Source organism: Equus caballus, chromosome 17, assembly GCF_041296265.1.
Source record: "Equus caballus isolate H_3958 breed thoroughbred chromosome 17, TB-T2T, whole genome shotgun sequence".
NCBI lineage: Eukaryota > Metazoa > Chordata > Mammalia > Perissodactyla > Equidae > Equus > Equus caballus.
In genome coordinates, this window is record NC_091700.1 from 88816855 (window position 1) to 88830345 (window position 13491).

General features: G+C 44.7%; 1 protein-coding gene and 1 long non-coding RNA gene across 4 annotated transcripts in view; one reads left to right on the forward strand and one right to left on the reverse strand.

Moving 5' to 3' along the window:
* The window catches only part of LOC102150464 (uncharacterized), a 31054-nt gene extending 21124 nt beyond the window's left edge, over positions 1-9930 (reverse strand). Inside the window, exons 1-2 of the long non-coding RNA XR_011428061.1 lie at positions 9795-9930; positions 435-552 (exon numbers count right to left, since the gene is read on the reverse strand). This is a non-coding gene — a long non-coding RNA (uncharacterized lncRNA). The remainder of the gene's footprint in view (positions 1-434; positions 553-9794) is intronic.
* Positions 9628-13491, forward strand: part of UBAC2 (UBA domain containing 2) — a 187259-nt gene continuing 183395 nt past the window's right edge. For 2 of the 3 annotated variants that reach the window (XM_023621774.2, XM_023621776.2), the window contains exon 1: positions 9927-10388. In XM_023621774.2, coding sequence (XP_023477542.1) covers positions 10358-10388 — 31 coding nt within the window. In that variant the 5' untranslated portion in view covers positions 9927-10357. Of the gene's footprint in view, positions 10389-13491 lie in introns of all 3 variants that reach the window. The other variant, XM_023621775.2, reaches the window with a different exon arrangement.

The window sequence follows — 13491 nt, forward strand, 5'->3', positions numbered from 1 at the left end:
TAGTTTATACGTGGGACGCCTACCACAGCATGGCTGCCAAGCAGTGCCATGTCCGCACCCGGGATCCGAACCAGCGAACCCCGGGCCGCCGAGAAGCGGAACGTGCGAACTTAACCGCTGCGCCACCGGGCCGGCCCCCCAACCCCAGTTTCTATACACATGTAATATCATTGAAATGATATGAAGCAGAATGTTAAATCCCCTTGTTTATGCAGTTCTACCAGTAGACGTTCTGAACCTCTCCTGGAACATAATTTATCTTGCAGTAGGTTTGGAAATCCCTTGTTCATACCTGGGATGGGGTGTGGAGGGATGGAGGGGAGGGAGGGAGGGACATGGTGTCGTCTTGAAATGTACCTGGGATTTGTTTAATCAGGTACAGTACAGTGACAGACATGGAGACAGCTGCCTTGGATGAAACGTTTATTACTTACAGTTCCCAAGAGGAGCGAGCACAGCATACCATATAGGGCCACGTGGAGAAGTACCAGGGTCAGTCAGCAAGCAGAAGAAACCAGGGGAGGGCACGGCCCAGAGCCTTTATCACGATTTCTGTAGGGAGAAATGGGCAAGGAAGGTGGGCAAATTTGAGCAAGTTTAGGATTGGATAGTTTGAATAATTTTGGTGTGCTCTGAGCTGTAAGGGTGGTCTCCAGCTGCCTGGGAGCTGGCCCTGGGGTGACTAAGGGCAGGGGAACATTGGCTTGGTGTATGAGAGTTAGATAAAGGAGGCATTTAGGGGGATGGGCTTTGGATTGGTGGTTTGCTATGAAAGACAGCCTCCCAGACAAGTTGTTTACTATCTCTAGGAATTAGCTAGCCCTGAGAGGGGCGTCTCTCCCAGCCCCAGGATGTTAAAGCATTGTAAAGTACAGAAAATAAACAACATGACTAATACAGGGGTCCAGTGACCCAGAACCAGATCTGAGTGACCTCTGTGAAAGACAATTCTAGTCAGGGAGGCTGCACATACAATCAGGGTGCGGGGGTACAACTGGCAACGGGGTGCCTGTCAGAGCACATGGTGACAGGACTGTCCACTGATCGTAGAGCATGAGGGCAGCCACAAGGATACTCTATTTGGAAAGCCAAGCAGACAGGGACCATCTTTCAGCAAAGGAGCTGATGAGTCCAGCATTCCCAGGCAGGTTGTTGGTCCTCGGAAGGGAGTGAGATGGTGTGTTAGTCAGAGTTCTTCAGAGAAACAAAATCAGTAGGATGTATAACTATATATCTATTTACATCTATATGTTACTCTCTTTCTCCATCTGTATCTATATCATCTATATCTATCCATCTATCTATCTATCTATCTATATCTGGAGAAAGGGAGAGAGAGAGAGAAAGAGAAAGATCTATTTTAAAGAATTGACTTATGTGATTGCGGGGTCTGGCAAGTCTGAAGTCTGCAGGGTAGACCAGCAGTCTGGAGACTCAGGGAAGAGTTGATGTTGCAGTTCAAGTCTGAAGGCAGTCTGAAGGCAGTCTGCTGGCAGAATGCTCTCTTCATCAAAGGAGGTCAGTTTTTTCCTTAGGACCTTCAACTGATTGGACGAGCTCCCCCCAACCCCCATAATGGAGGGTTGTCTTGGTCTGCTCAGGCTACGGTAACAAAAATACCATAGACTGGGGGGCTTAAACAACAGAAACGTATTCCTCACAGTTGTGGTGGCTGGGAAGTCCAAGATCAAGGCACCAGCCAATCTGATTCCTGAGGAGTGCCCTCTTGATTTGCAGACTGACACCTTCTTGCTGTATCCTCAAGTGGCAGAGAGAGAGCGCATTTCTCTCATGTCTCTTCTTATAGGGACACTAATCGCATTTATGAGGGCTCTACCCTCACGACCTAATTACCTCCCAGTGTCCACCTCCAATCCCCATCACGTTGGGGATTAGCCTTCAACATATGAACTTGGCAGGGGCCACAAACATTTAGCCTATAGCAAGGGTAACCTCCTTCACTCTAAATCTGCTGATTTAAATGTTAATCTCATCTAAAAAACACCTTCACAGTCACATGCAAATGTGTTTGACCAAATGTTTGGGTATCGTGGCCTAGCCAAGTTGACACACAAAACTCACTGTCACAGATGGGGTCAGTGAAGTATAACCCTAAGAGTAAGAAGTCTGGGAGCACGGAGCATGCACAACTCACTCACTGGGGCATGAGGCAGACACGGGATCTCTGTAAAAGCTGAAGCCCACCCAACTGTAGAACTAGGAAAAGCAGCGAGTGTGGCTTGATGCTGCATTTCCCTTATTCATCTCATTCCATACATATTTATAGAATATATATATTCAATATATAGATTGAAGCCCTACTGTGTGCCTATCACTGTGCTAAGTCTTGGGAAAACAAAGACGAAAGACGGAAGAGATGCAGTTGCACGATGCCCACGACGTAGTGTGTCCTTGCTTTGATAGAGGAATGCAATGCCCAAGGTGCAAAAGTCACGCAAGGGTGTGGAATTCAGCCACCATCACAGAACAGTGGACTGGAACCTCTCAAGTCCTTATCTAACATCTGAATTGTCTTAGTGACTGGACCACAGGTTCATCTGCAGAAACAATTTAAACGAGCCATGACTATAGGGACAGGTTGTGCTGGGGGCTGGAGCCCACTGAGTGAGTGACTGACAGCTTCTCCTTGATGCTGGACAGATCAGAAAACGACACCTTTAACTTAAAGCAACTTTAGATTCGGTGGACATCATGGGCAGAAAGATTTTACCAGTGCAATTTTGGGGTTCCTGATTTTATCATCATACTCATGGTATATGAGATCAAACACATTGTCACCTTTGTGACAACGGCATTGCCATGAAGAGCATGGTGGGCTGTAGCCCTGTGATTGCTGTGCAGAAGTAAAATCTCAGCATAGCTTTTACCTAGGTAGAAATTATGAAAGAGGAAAAGGGAAACAGATGAATAGCAGATGGAACAAGAAATTTTAAAATATGAATTAAAGAGAAAAGCTGCATGTTGCCTAGCGCTACCGTAAAAACACACACACACCAGGTGGCTTGAAACAGCCGACATTTATTGTCTGACAGTTCTGGAGGCTAGCGGCCCACACTCAAGGTGTTGGCAGGGCTGTGCTCCCTCTGAAGCCTGGAGGGGAAGATCCTTCCTTGCCTCTTCCAGCTTCTGGTGTTTTGCGGGCCATCCTTGGCATTCCTAGGCTTGCAGCTGCACCACTTCCATATCTGCCTCTGCTGTCACATGGCCTTCTCCCCTGTGTCTGTATGGGTCTCGTCTTATAAAGATATCAGTCATGTTGGTCTTTGGTCCCACCCCACTACATCATGACTTCATTGTAACTAATTATATCTGCAATCACCCTATTTGCAAATAAGATCACATTCGGAGTTACGGGGGGCGGGGGTGGGTGGTTAAGGACTTCAACATATCCTTTTTTGGACACACAAGTCAACTCATAACATACTCAGAGGATTGAAGATGTAGGTGAAACAGAGTCCTGGGCTTAGTTCTCCATTTAAAAAAGTAGAAAAGCTAAAATCAATAAGCAAAATTAAGTGGCATATTATGGCCAATTAGGTTTTAGTAATTTACTTTGTACTTCCAGCTTCTTTTCTGAAATTTAGGAAATATCTTTGTATGTTCTTTTTCTTGCTAGCTGCTGTGGTAATGATATTCTTGCTGCATATGCATATTTCAATTGCATTCCCGTGGATTTACAATAACAAATATTGCCAATAGTGGAAATAAGAGTCATAAGGAATTTCCTACACAATATTTTAATGATTATCTCATAAGACAACAAAAAATAAAAGATCAAATGAATATGTTTTGTTTTAGAACATTATGTTGAATACATGAATTTGAATCAATGTGCTACTGGTCAGTACGACCTGGCCACAAAAACTTACAAGTAAGATTAAGCATTCGAGCCAAGAATGACCCTGCCGTCTCTGAACAGGTCTAAAAGTAAGCCCGTGAGAAATAAGCTCCTACTTCTGCTGAAACCACCTTGGGGGAAGTAGATCTGTGGGTGTTGGCCTTGGTCTGATGGATAGGAGGTGCTCAGGCAGTTCCATAACAGGACATGTCCGGATCAGCGGGTGAGATTATGATGTTTCGCATATCTTTCCTGTTTCAAAGATGCCTTGAAATCTAGCTTGCACCCTGGCAAGGCTCCAGAGCAGCTACATCATCAATCGCTAGCCATATCCATCAAGGGGAAGAAAATGCTGGCCCCACAAAAATGTCCTGCCCTGGGACCAGGGGTAAGAGAATAGAGGGAATAAGCAATTTGGTCTCACTTTCTTCTTCCCACTTTTAGCAGATGCTGCTGGTGTCCCAACCATATCCTTTTTGCCTAACCTGGAGGTCACCTAGAGCTTCGGCAGACAATTCTCATACAACACCTGTGTCTCTCTGCCTGAGGGCTTTCTCTGGATGCAGGAGTTTGCTTGGCCCACACATGGAGCAGGCTGAAAGTGCAGGGGGATTTATAACCCCCAGGAGCAACCCTCAACCAGTGAGTTGCTGAACAAACAGCCCAGCTTCCTTGCCTGTTGGTGAGACAGTTTCGAGGTCTGTTCTGCTCAGTTTCTTGGAGGGTCTTTAGTAGGATTTAATTCCAGGTGCCCACAGCTGTAACGCGCTCATTATTGACTGCCCTCTCCCCTAGTTCCTCACCATGCTTCGTGGAATCACTGCCCAAATAGAGAGGGAGGATTTGCACCCAAATCCTTGTCTCAAGGTTGGCTTTGGGGGAATACAAACTAATAGCATTGTATCCAATATCCTCTTTTATGAGGAGTATTCAATTTGTTTAAACAATATGGATGGACTAGGAAATGAGGGGTGTTATACTGACAACACTGCATTGGAAGGCTAGGAATCCATTTCACTTTTATAACTATAGGGTACTATGAGCTAGATCCCATCCACTTGATCAAAATTACCCTCTGGAAAGAAAAACAGATAAGGAGCAGAATAATCCTATTTGTGAGCAATTATAAATATTCTCACCAATGGTTAGTGTTATGAAATATGTATGGCCATATTAAGATAATTAAAAGCTTCTGCGTCTATTTATAAATCATATACCTAAAAACAAGGTATAAGAAAATGTCTTAAACATCTGATAAGTAATTTTGAAGATTACCTAAAATTGTATTGTCTTTATTCACATTAAGCTGTTCAGACCCCAAGTGCAGTTAGCCGGGTATATGTTTGGCATAAATGGCATATATCTACTCTAAGAGTTCTCAAACCTAGTAGACCCAACTGCCTTTTATAACAAATATTCTGTAATTCTGCCTTGAATACCCTAAATGAAACTCAGGAAAATATGTTACACATAATTTTAATAGTCAATATAATGCCCTTACTTTGGTGTAAAGAAATAAAGAAGAGAAATGTATAAGAAAATGATACATATTTTGATCTGCAGGTGTTTGAATATGACTACATTAGGAGACACAATGTTTGCATCCACCTATAAATACACTAGTTTGTATATAAGAGAACGAAGAAATCAGAAGGATGCCACACAGGATGTGCAGAAAAATGAAAGAGCAGAGGGACGATGCATAACAGACTAAAAACTAGTGCAGGATGAGCGAGTATATGTGTGGTACCAACAGACCAGACATGTCTCTATGTGACATGAGAAAGAGAAGTAACCTTAATTGAGCCTCTGAGAAAGAGCAGATGGTCAGGGTGAAGAAGATGAGGAAGTGTGGTCGTCTCACAAACGTACAGGCTCTATATGAGTGGCTTAAAAATACTTCTCTATGTTTTGAAGGGGTAGTGATCAAGTTTTACAGAAAATTGATCTGTTTTGAAATCCCACCACATGTTAGGGCATATGTTCCATCTCTAGAACTCAGATTCTAGAGACCACATGCTTTGATATGTGATGGTAAACAAATGAATTGGAAAAAGAGAAATGATGTGGCGTGGACTTCTAAGGTGGGTACTGGAGGAAGACTGAAAAAAAAGGCAAACCCACCTCACTACTTCCCTAAAAAAACCCCACCATCATAATTTCCATATGTCACTTTCTTAGCATAGCTTTCTTACCACCGTGCTATGAAAATGAAAACCATAGCAGGATGGTGCAGGTGATAGTCAGCGCCCTCCCCTCTCCCCTGAGCCATAAGTATGTCTGGGGGCGTACTTCCCACCTGCACCTCTTAGCCTGCGGGCTTGCCCAGCCCCCGAAGCCTCTGTCCACTCATGTGAGGGCTGGAAGTGCTGGGGAACTGCATCCTTGGGGTAGGCCTCCGTGACTGATGGGAGTCAGTGGCTAAATACCCCAGCTGCCTCACCCTGGGATGACTCTGGGGCGCTGGCTCCAGGTGTCCACAGTGCTGATTTGTTTGATATTTCATCTCTATCAGTTTCCATCCTTCCCCTCCCTGTCTCACTTCCCATTCTCCCAGTGCTTTCCTAGGACCACTTCCAGACAAACTCGAAACTCTGAACTTGAAACTTTGTCTCACAGTCTGCTTTTGGGGACCCAAACTAAAACAGTTGGTGATAATCTGAAATATTTTTATAAATTTTATTGATTAAATTTAATGAGGTTCTAATTCTGTTAAAGAAATCTCAAATGTTGTTACATTTTTGTTGCTTTTGTAGGAATTGTTCCAGTGCAATGAAACTCTTTTCACCTAAATACGCAGTTGGAAATACTATAATAAATATTGTAGCTCCCATTTTAAAGTGGACAAATCAAAGTCTTAGCTGAATCCAAAACTTTTTGTAATTAGATTAAATAATTCTTTTGTCCTCATCAGTCCTAGTCAATGTCTACTGATTTCTCCAAAAGGGTGCTGACTAGAATCCCTGGAAATTTGAGACGGGGCCCCCCAAGCAGAATGTGGAATGTGACATGGCCAGCAGGGACATACGTCACAGGAGTTGTCATCTGTTTGGAATTCGATGCTTTAGAAGTTTGTGATTCTTATCTTTGTTGCTGATGTTGGCCCCCTCTACTACTTAGTAATCTTCAGGAAAGCTACCAGTCTATCTCTGCTATATGAAAGCAACACTATGCTAAAGGCAGGGTGACATACACAGGAAAAGGCACTTGTCTGGGATGTTTGGTCAGCAACTTTCCTCCAGGACTCACCTGCAGATTTTCTTTCTGATGCCAAAACCTTAGAGATGCTGTGTTTTAATTTATTAAATGAAGACATGCCTTCACAACAAGAGACTCAAAATGGGTGGGATACAACATTTGTAAAACACACTCCTCCCTGCTAGGAGCTCTCCCTTTCAAACTTATCGCCATTACCCCAATGTGGAAAGCATATTCAACAAGACATAGCAAGGCAAACGGTGATTCCTAGTGATTGACAGAATGAGTTCTCCATGATACAATCTAGAGAAGACACAAGATGGAAGTCTAAGCAAAGACAAGAGAAACGATATACACTAAGGGTTCTGGGGATAAAGGTTGGATGAATTATGCTAGTGTAGGGTCTCTCAGCCTCTGTACTATTGATATTTTGGGCAAGAGAATGCTTTTTTTTTTTTTTGCTTTTTGGTGAGGAAGATTGGCTCTGAGTGAACATTTGTTGGCAATCTTCCTCTTTTTTTTTTCTCCCCAAAGCCCCAATACATAGTTGTATATCCTAGTTATAGGTCATTTTAGTTCTTTGTGGGATGCTGCCACAGCATGGCTTGATGAGTGGTGCAAAGGTCTGCTCCCAGGATCTCTTCCAGGGACCCCTGGGCTGCTGAAGTGGAGTGCACGAACTTAACCACTCAGCCATGGGGGCTGGCCCCAAGAAAATTCTTAATTGTGGGAGGTTGCCCTGTGTATGGTAAGATGTTTAGGAGTATACCTGTCATCTGTCCATTAGATGCCAATAGTGACTCCTTCTCCCAATTATAACACCAAAAATGTCTCCAGATATTAGCAAGTGTTCTCTGGAGGCGCAAATCACCCCCTGGTGAGAACCACTGCACTAGAGCGCCTCAGACTTTAATGTGCATACAAGTCAGCTGGGGGGCTTGCTAAATGCTGCTTTAATAGGGCCTGGCTCTTTAGTCCAAATGAGATCCTAGGTGAGGCCGAAAGTGCCCCTCCAAGGGCAAGACTTGCTTTTTGGAGGACGAACCTACAGCCTTCCAGTCAGCATGTACAGGTCCTTAGAGTGCATGGCAGGTATACACTCAAGTATGGATCACTGAAAATATTTTCAAGTAACTTTCATATTAAGTTATGCATTTCGTTGTGAAGAATGTTTGCAGAATTGAACTTAAATAAGTGAAGTGTTTTTTTTTAAACTTTAGATGCTTTATCTCCTATTTCAGCAGTTCTCAGACTTTAACGTCTTGGGATCCCTTTAACACTCTTAAAAATAACAGAATTGCAAGACCTTTTAATGTGGGTTTATACCTATCTGTATCTACCATATTAGAAATGAAAACTGAGAAATTTAAAAAATATTTATGAAATTCACTTAAAAATAACAATAATATACCCATTACATGTTAACATAACTAACATATTTTTATGAAAAATCACTGTGCTTTCTCAAGCAAAAAATTATGGGGAAGAATAGCATTACTTCACATTTTTGCAAATGTTCTTTAATGTCTGGCTGGATTCTCAGACCTGCTTCAGCTTTCAGTTTGTTGTGATACATTGTTCTGGCTGAAGTATATGAAGAAAATCCATCCTGACGCAGATACGTAGTTGGAAAAGGAAGCAGATTAATAGTCTTTTCAGATAATACAGCTGTTCATTTTTGATACTACGCCATAACTTAAGTGGTAGTTCCTTAAACAGTTGTAATGAGGAATCTGAAATCGTATCAATGAACTTTTTGTACTGTTACACTAAAACCTGTTGGTGTATCTTACAGTTTGAATTGACTTTTTTACCCATGCATGACTGTAACATCACTGTTCTGTCAACTGGAAAGTATTGGTTTGCTAAGTTATGTGGCCCTTCCAACCGTACAGTGGAAAACTCCACTGTATACCCCTGAGTGAACAAAGGTAAAAAAAGCCAAATGATGTCTTAGTATCGTTATGAAAATAGTTTTAGCTTTTTGGATTCCCTAAATGGGCGGAAGGTCCCCATAACTACTTTGACAACCACTGTCAGAGGTTTTGTAGTCAATCAACAGCTTCTACAAACATAAAGCACCTTTAAAGGATCATTTTATTGCAAAATAACTCAATTAGATGCATCTAAAGTTATATGTAAAGTGTATTTCAAGATTGTGAACAAACTTTACAAACAGGACCTAAAAAAATAAAAGTCACATATACTTTTGCCTTATAGAAATTATCAATGTCAATATTCTTGCCCACTGGCACCCCTTCTTAAGGGCAGGGACTGTGTTTTATTGATCCACAAATTCCACATTTAGCACAATGCCTGGCCCTTATGAGCACTCAACAGGTTGTTTTTAAAAAAAGCACGCTGTACATAATTTTGCAGCCTGTCCTTTTCATTTAGCCTTGTAGTTGATCAATTTCCCCATACTATGTATTCTTTAACGACTGCGCAATTTAAGTTTTCAGGCTCAAACTCATTTAAAAAACCGTGACTTTGCTTTTAGCAAAGAGTAACATCATTTTTCAATGGGGAAAACATTAAATGGCCTGGGCCCGGAAGGACGCGGGGGCAGAAGTGTGGGGAGCAGGGTCGCTCCCCACAGACTCGCCGCGCCGGGGACGGGTTGGGGTCCCGGAATAACGACGCTCGGCGCTTTGTGTGAGGATTACGTGCAGGACCAACGTGGGAAAACGGGGGCAGCCGGACCACCCCACTCCCCACGACGACCCCTTTCACCCACCGCGCGGCTTCTCGCCCTTGGCCGGACACCGGAACTCGACACGGTTCTCACTGTCAACAAACAGTCGCCGGTCGGGGGGAAAGGGGGGCGGGTGGGGTGACGGCCCAGAAAAACTGAGCATGCGTGGAACGCGCCGCGCGTCCCGTCCGGGGAGAGGTTAGAGGTCATGAGGAATGGCCCCGCGCCGGCGTTCTAGAGGAATCCGCTGCCAGCGCGTCTGCACGGGGCGTGTGGGGGGCGCTGAGCACTAGTGTGCGGCTCCCACAAATTCCTCCCACGCCATCCCATTCCTTTTTCCCAAGGGCACCCGCGGCGTCGGCAAAACCGGGAGAGGCGGACCCTTCCCGTCGTGCACGCACTTCCCCTTCCCAGCAGGAAGGGAGCCTCGGACGGAGCGCGGCGCCTCACGGGCTGCGCGTGCGCTGTTCACATGCGGCCCCTGGAGCGGAATCGAGTCTCGGGATTCGCCGCCCCGCCTGGAGTGCGCCTGCGCAGTCGCCGGGTGCCTCCACCTCCGTTTCCCCTCCCCGTCCTCCCGCGGGGGCTAAGGCTCTGGCGGGACCATGTTCACCAGCACCGGCTCCAGTGGGCTTTGTGAGTACCGGCCGCCGCCGTCCTGGCTGTCCCCTACATGCCATCTTGCGCACCTCCTTGAGGAGGCTGGGGCAGCGGGAACCCTCGGAGTTGCGGGAGATTTGGGGGCAGTCCTCCATCCCCGTTCCCGAGCCTTGGTGGTTCCTGCCCGTGAGGGGCAGCGGGCACCGCCCCCACCTCAGCCTGGCGGGGCCAGGGGGACTGAGTCCGGCCGCCAGCCCCGGCCCCCACCTGTGAGCCCCAGGTGCGATGCTCAGGTGTCCCAGTGGGCCGGGCAGTTAGGGCCGGGCTGGGTACCCTGGTGTTCTGCCCCGGCCCCTTGCCCTCGGCGGCGCGTCTGCCGGGCTGAAAGAAGAGGCTGTCCCGGTGGAGGCGGTGCTGGACGCCTGCCCCTTCCTTGCTCCGTTGCTCCATTCATTTAGGCTACAGAGGACCGAACTGGCTCTCCCCCGGATGCAAGTCCCAATCTCTGCTTCAGGAGCTGACACTTCAGTTTTCCTTAGATTTCTTTCTTTCTCAGTCTCCCTTAAGAGTTTTTAGACAAACAAAAAATGATTCAAGTACTTTAAAGTGGAAGGAAGTTGTTTGTTAAGAAAGTGCGGACATTACTGCAGAGCGTTGCTGTGATATTCTACTTGAGTGTCAGTGGTGGTCAGCAGATAGAGGGCAGAGAAGTATATATAGCCTTTTAAACAGCTCTGTTTTTCTCTTTGAAGTTGTTTGACTTTTGGTTAGGCGGACTGTATGTTAACCAAACAGCACTGAGATTAGGCACTGATACAGCAACAGTGAACCATTGGAACAGCTGTAATTTTGCAATTGCTTGTCACTGTTAATACTTCTTTATACATGTAAAGTTAATCTTGCCCAAGTGAAGAAGCAGGTGACATTTCCAAATACTGAAGATCTGTTGTGAATGTTAGTAGAATACATGCCTTTGTCTGAGAGTTAGCATAGAGCCATAGGCATAATTTTAAACCTTCCTCGTTTCTCAACTTCTCAGGTTTTGAAGTGGGTTTAATATTCATGATTTCCCTTGTTTCATAATTAATTTGATTTATGGCATCTTTCAGGCATTGGCCTCAGAGTAGGTTACAATTACTACCTAATTAATCTTCCCCAAACTACCCTTTGGATAAATAACATTATGAGTGTTGCAACTGAAAGTCAAGAAGGTGGTGTGGTTTTCCTGGGATCACACAGTGATTCATATACTGGTGGATATGAGATTAATGGTGGAATCTTTCCATTTAAGTTGGTCTTTCAGCATTTTGAGCTGCCCTTCCTTACTGACCAAAATACACATAAAAAATTACAAAGGCAAGAAAAATCTGTTATTGGTTACTATGCTATATTAGCCATTATATTGGCACAGTTTATTCAAATTTGACGTAGGATGACTCTGGGGATGGTAATACTTTATTATCTGTGGCACAGGGTGGATGAGTATTGACTTCTAAGAACCAAACTGCTGCCCAGGGAGAGGCCTAGGCCAGGGGCTCTCCTCAGCTGTCTTGCCCTGTTTCTAAAATAAGTGTATTTGCAGCTTAAGAGTTGATGGGATGACCGTTCCTCGGAAGGCTGTGTCTTATGTGTTCATTTAACAAACATTTTGAGCAGCTATTGTGGGCCGGAACCTGTGCTAGGCACTGGGAATGCAACGTTGAACAAGTCTTAATCCCAATGCTTACAGTGGATTTTAGGCACAGGTTTCCCAGGACTGGTCTTTTGGCAAGTCTGGATAACTTTAAAACAGTTATCCTGTTTTAAAACTTTTGTTTGCAAGGCTACCCGCTGAGAGGGAAGTGATTTCCTTTAGATAGGAAGTGTGGCTCTTTGGTAAGTCAAAATTCTGATCCTGGGTAAGTCTCCTGAGGAAGAGTGAGCTGCCTACCCCTGCCCCCATGGCAAAAATCCCTGCTATTTCCTACCACCTGCATATTTCCCCTGTTTTGTGACTGTAGTTAATGGTGTTTTAGTGTTACACTTGCTTTCCTCTCTCTCTCATTCGTTTGTTCATTCACCAGGTGTCTATTAAGTACCCATGTAAGCCACACACTGTTCGTGTACAGAGGATAAAGTGGTAAATGGGGTAAAGGAGACCAGTATCAAATAAGTTAGCAAATAATGTGGTTTCACATAGCGATAAGTGTTATGAAGAAAATAAGAGGATAATGGCATAGACTGAAGTTATGGTGACCACTGCAAGCATGGTCAGGGAAGATATCTGAGAAGGTGACATTTGGGCTGAGACCCAAATGGTGTGAAGGAGCCAGCCAAGTAAGAGTTGTTGAAAAATGTGCTTTTTGCAAAGAGGGAACAGCAAGCACAAAGACTCTGAAACAGGCACAGCAGGGCGTTTTGAAGTTGCTAAAGAAAGCTGATGTCGCCAGGGCGGTAAATCAAGGGAAGAGCATTTGTGACCATGTCTGAAATTATATTGCTGTCTGCTAAGTCTTGCAATTATGGCTGGATAAAAGTGCATGGGAATTGTGTTCATGACTTATTGTAGAGTCCTTGCTTATAGGCCAGTGCTACCAGTGCTAACTATGCATTGAGTAACAGCTGTATATTTATTACATTTATTAACAGGTGTTTCCATTATTTATTCACTTCACAGTATATTCACTGTGTAACAGTGGACTCAACCAACATTCGTTGCATGTCTAGTGTATTCCAGGTGTAGTTCTCACCCTTGAGGAGTTCAGTGTCTAGTGGGGAAATTTTTTTTAAAAGAAATTAAACAACAACTGAACTTGGTGCCGTGGGTTTATTGCAGGGGTGGGCTAGCAGGGGGAGAGTCACAGTTGTTAAATCAGACTTCTCAACATAGGCGATATTTGAGTGGACTTTTGAGGGACGAGTAAAAGTTTGTCAGACATACAATTAGGGAGAAGGCCTCTAGAGGGACAGGACCTGGGCAGGTCCTGGCAAAGAGGCGGGAGGTAATGACTTAGAGGGTTGTTGATTATGGCTGGAGTCAGCAGTTCCTAAGAGGCGTGCAGTGAAATCAGTCCAAGGGCAGGTGAGAAGAGAACTGGGGACAGAACCTGATGAGGGAGAAGAGGAGGAGCCTGGGAAGAAGACTGAGGAGTGGCCAAGG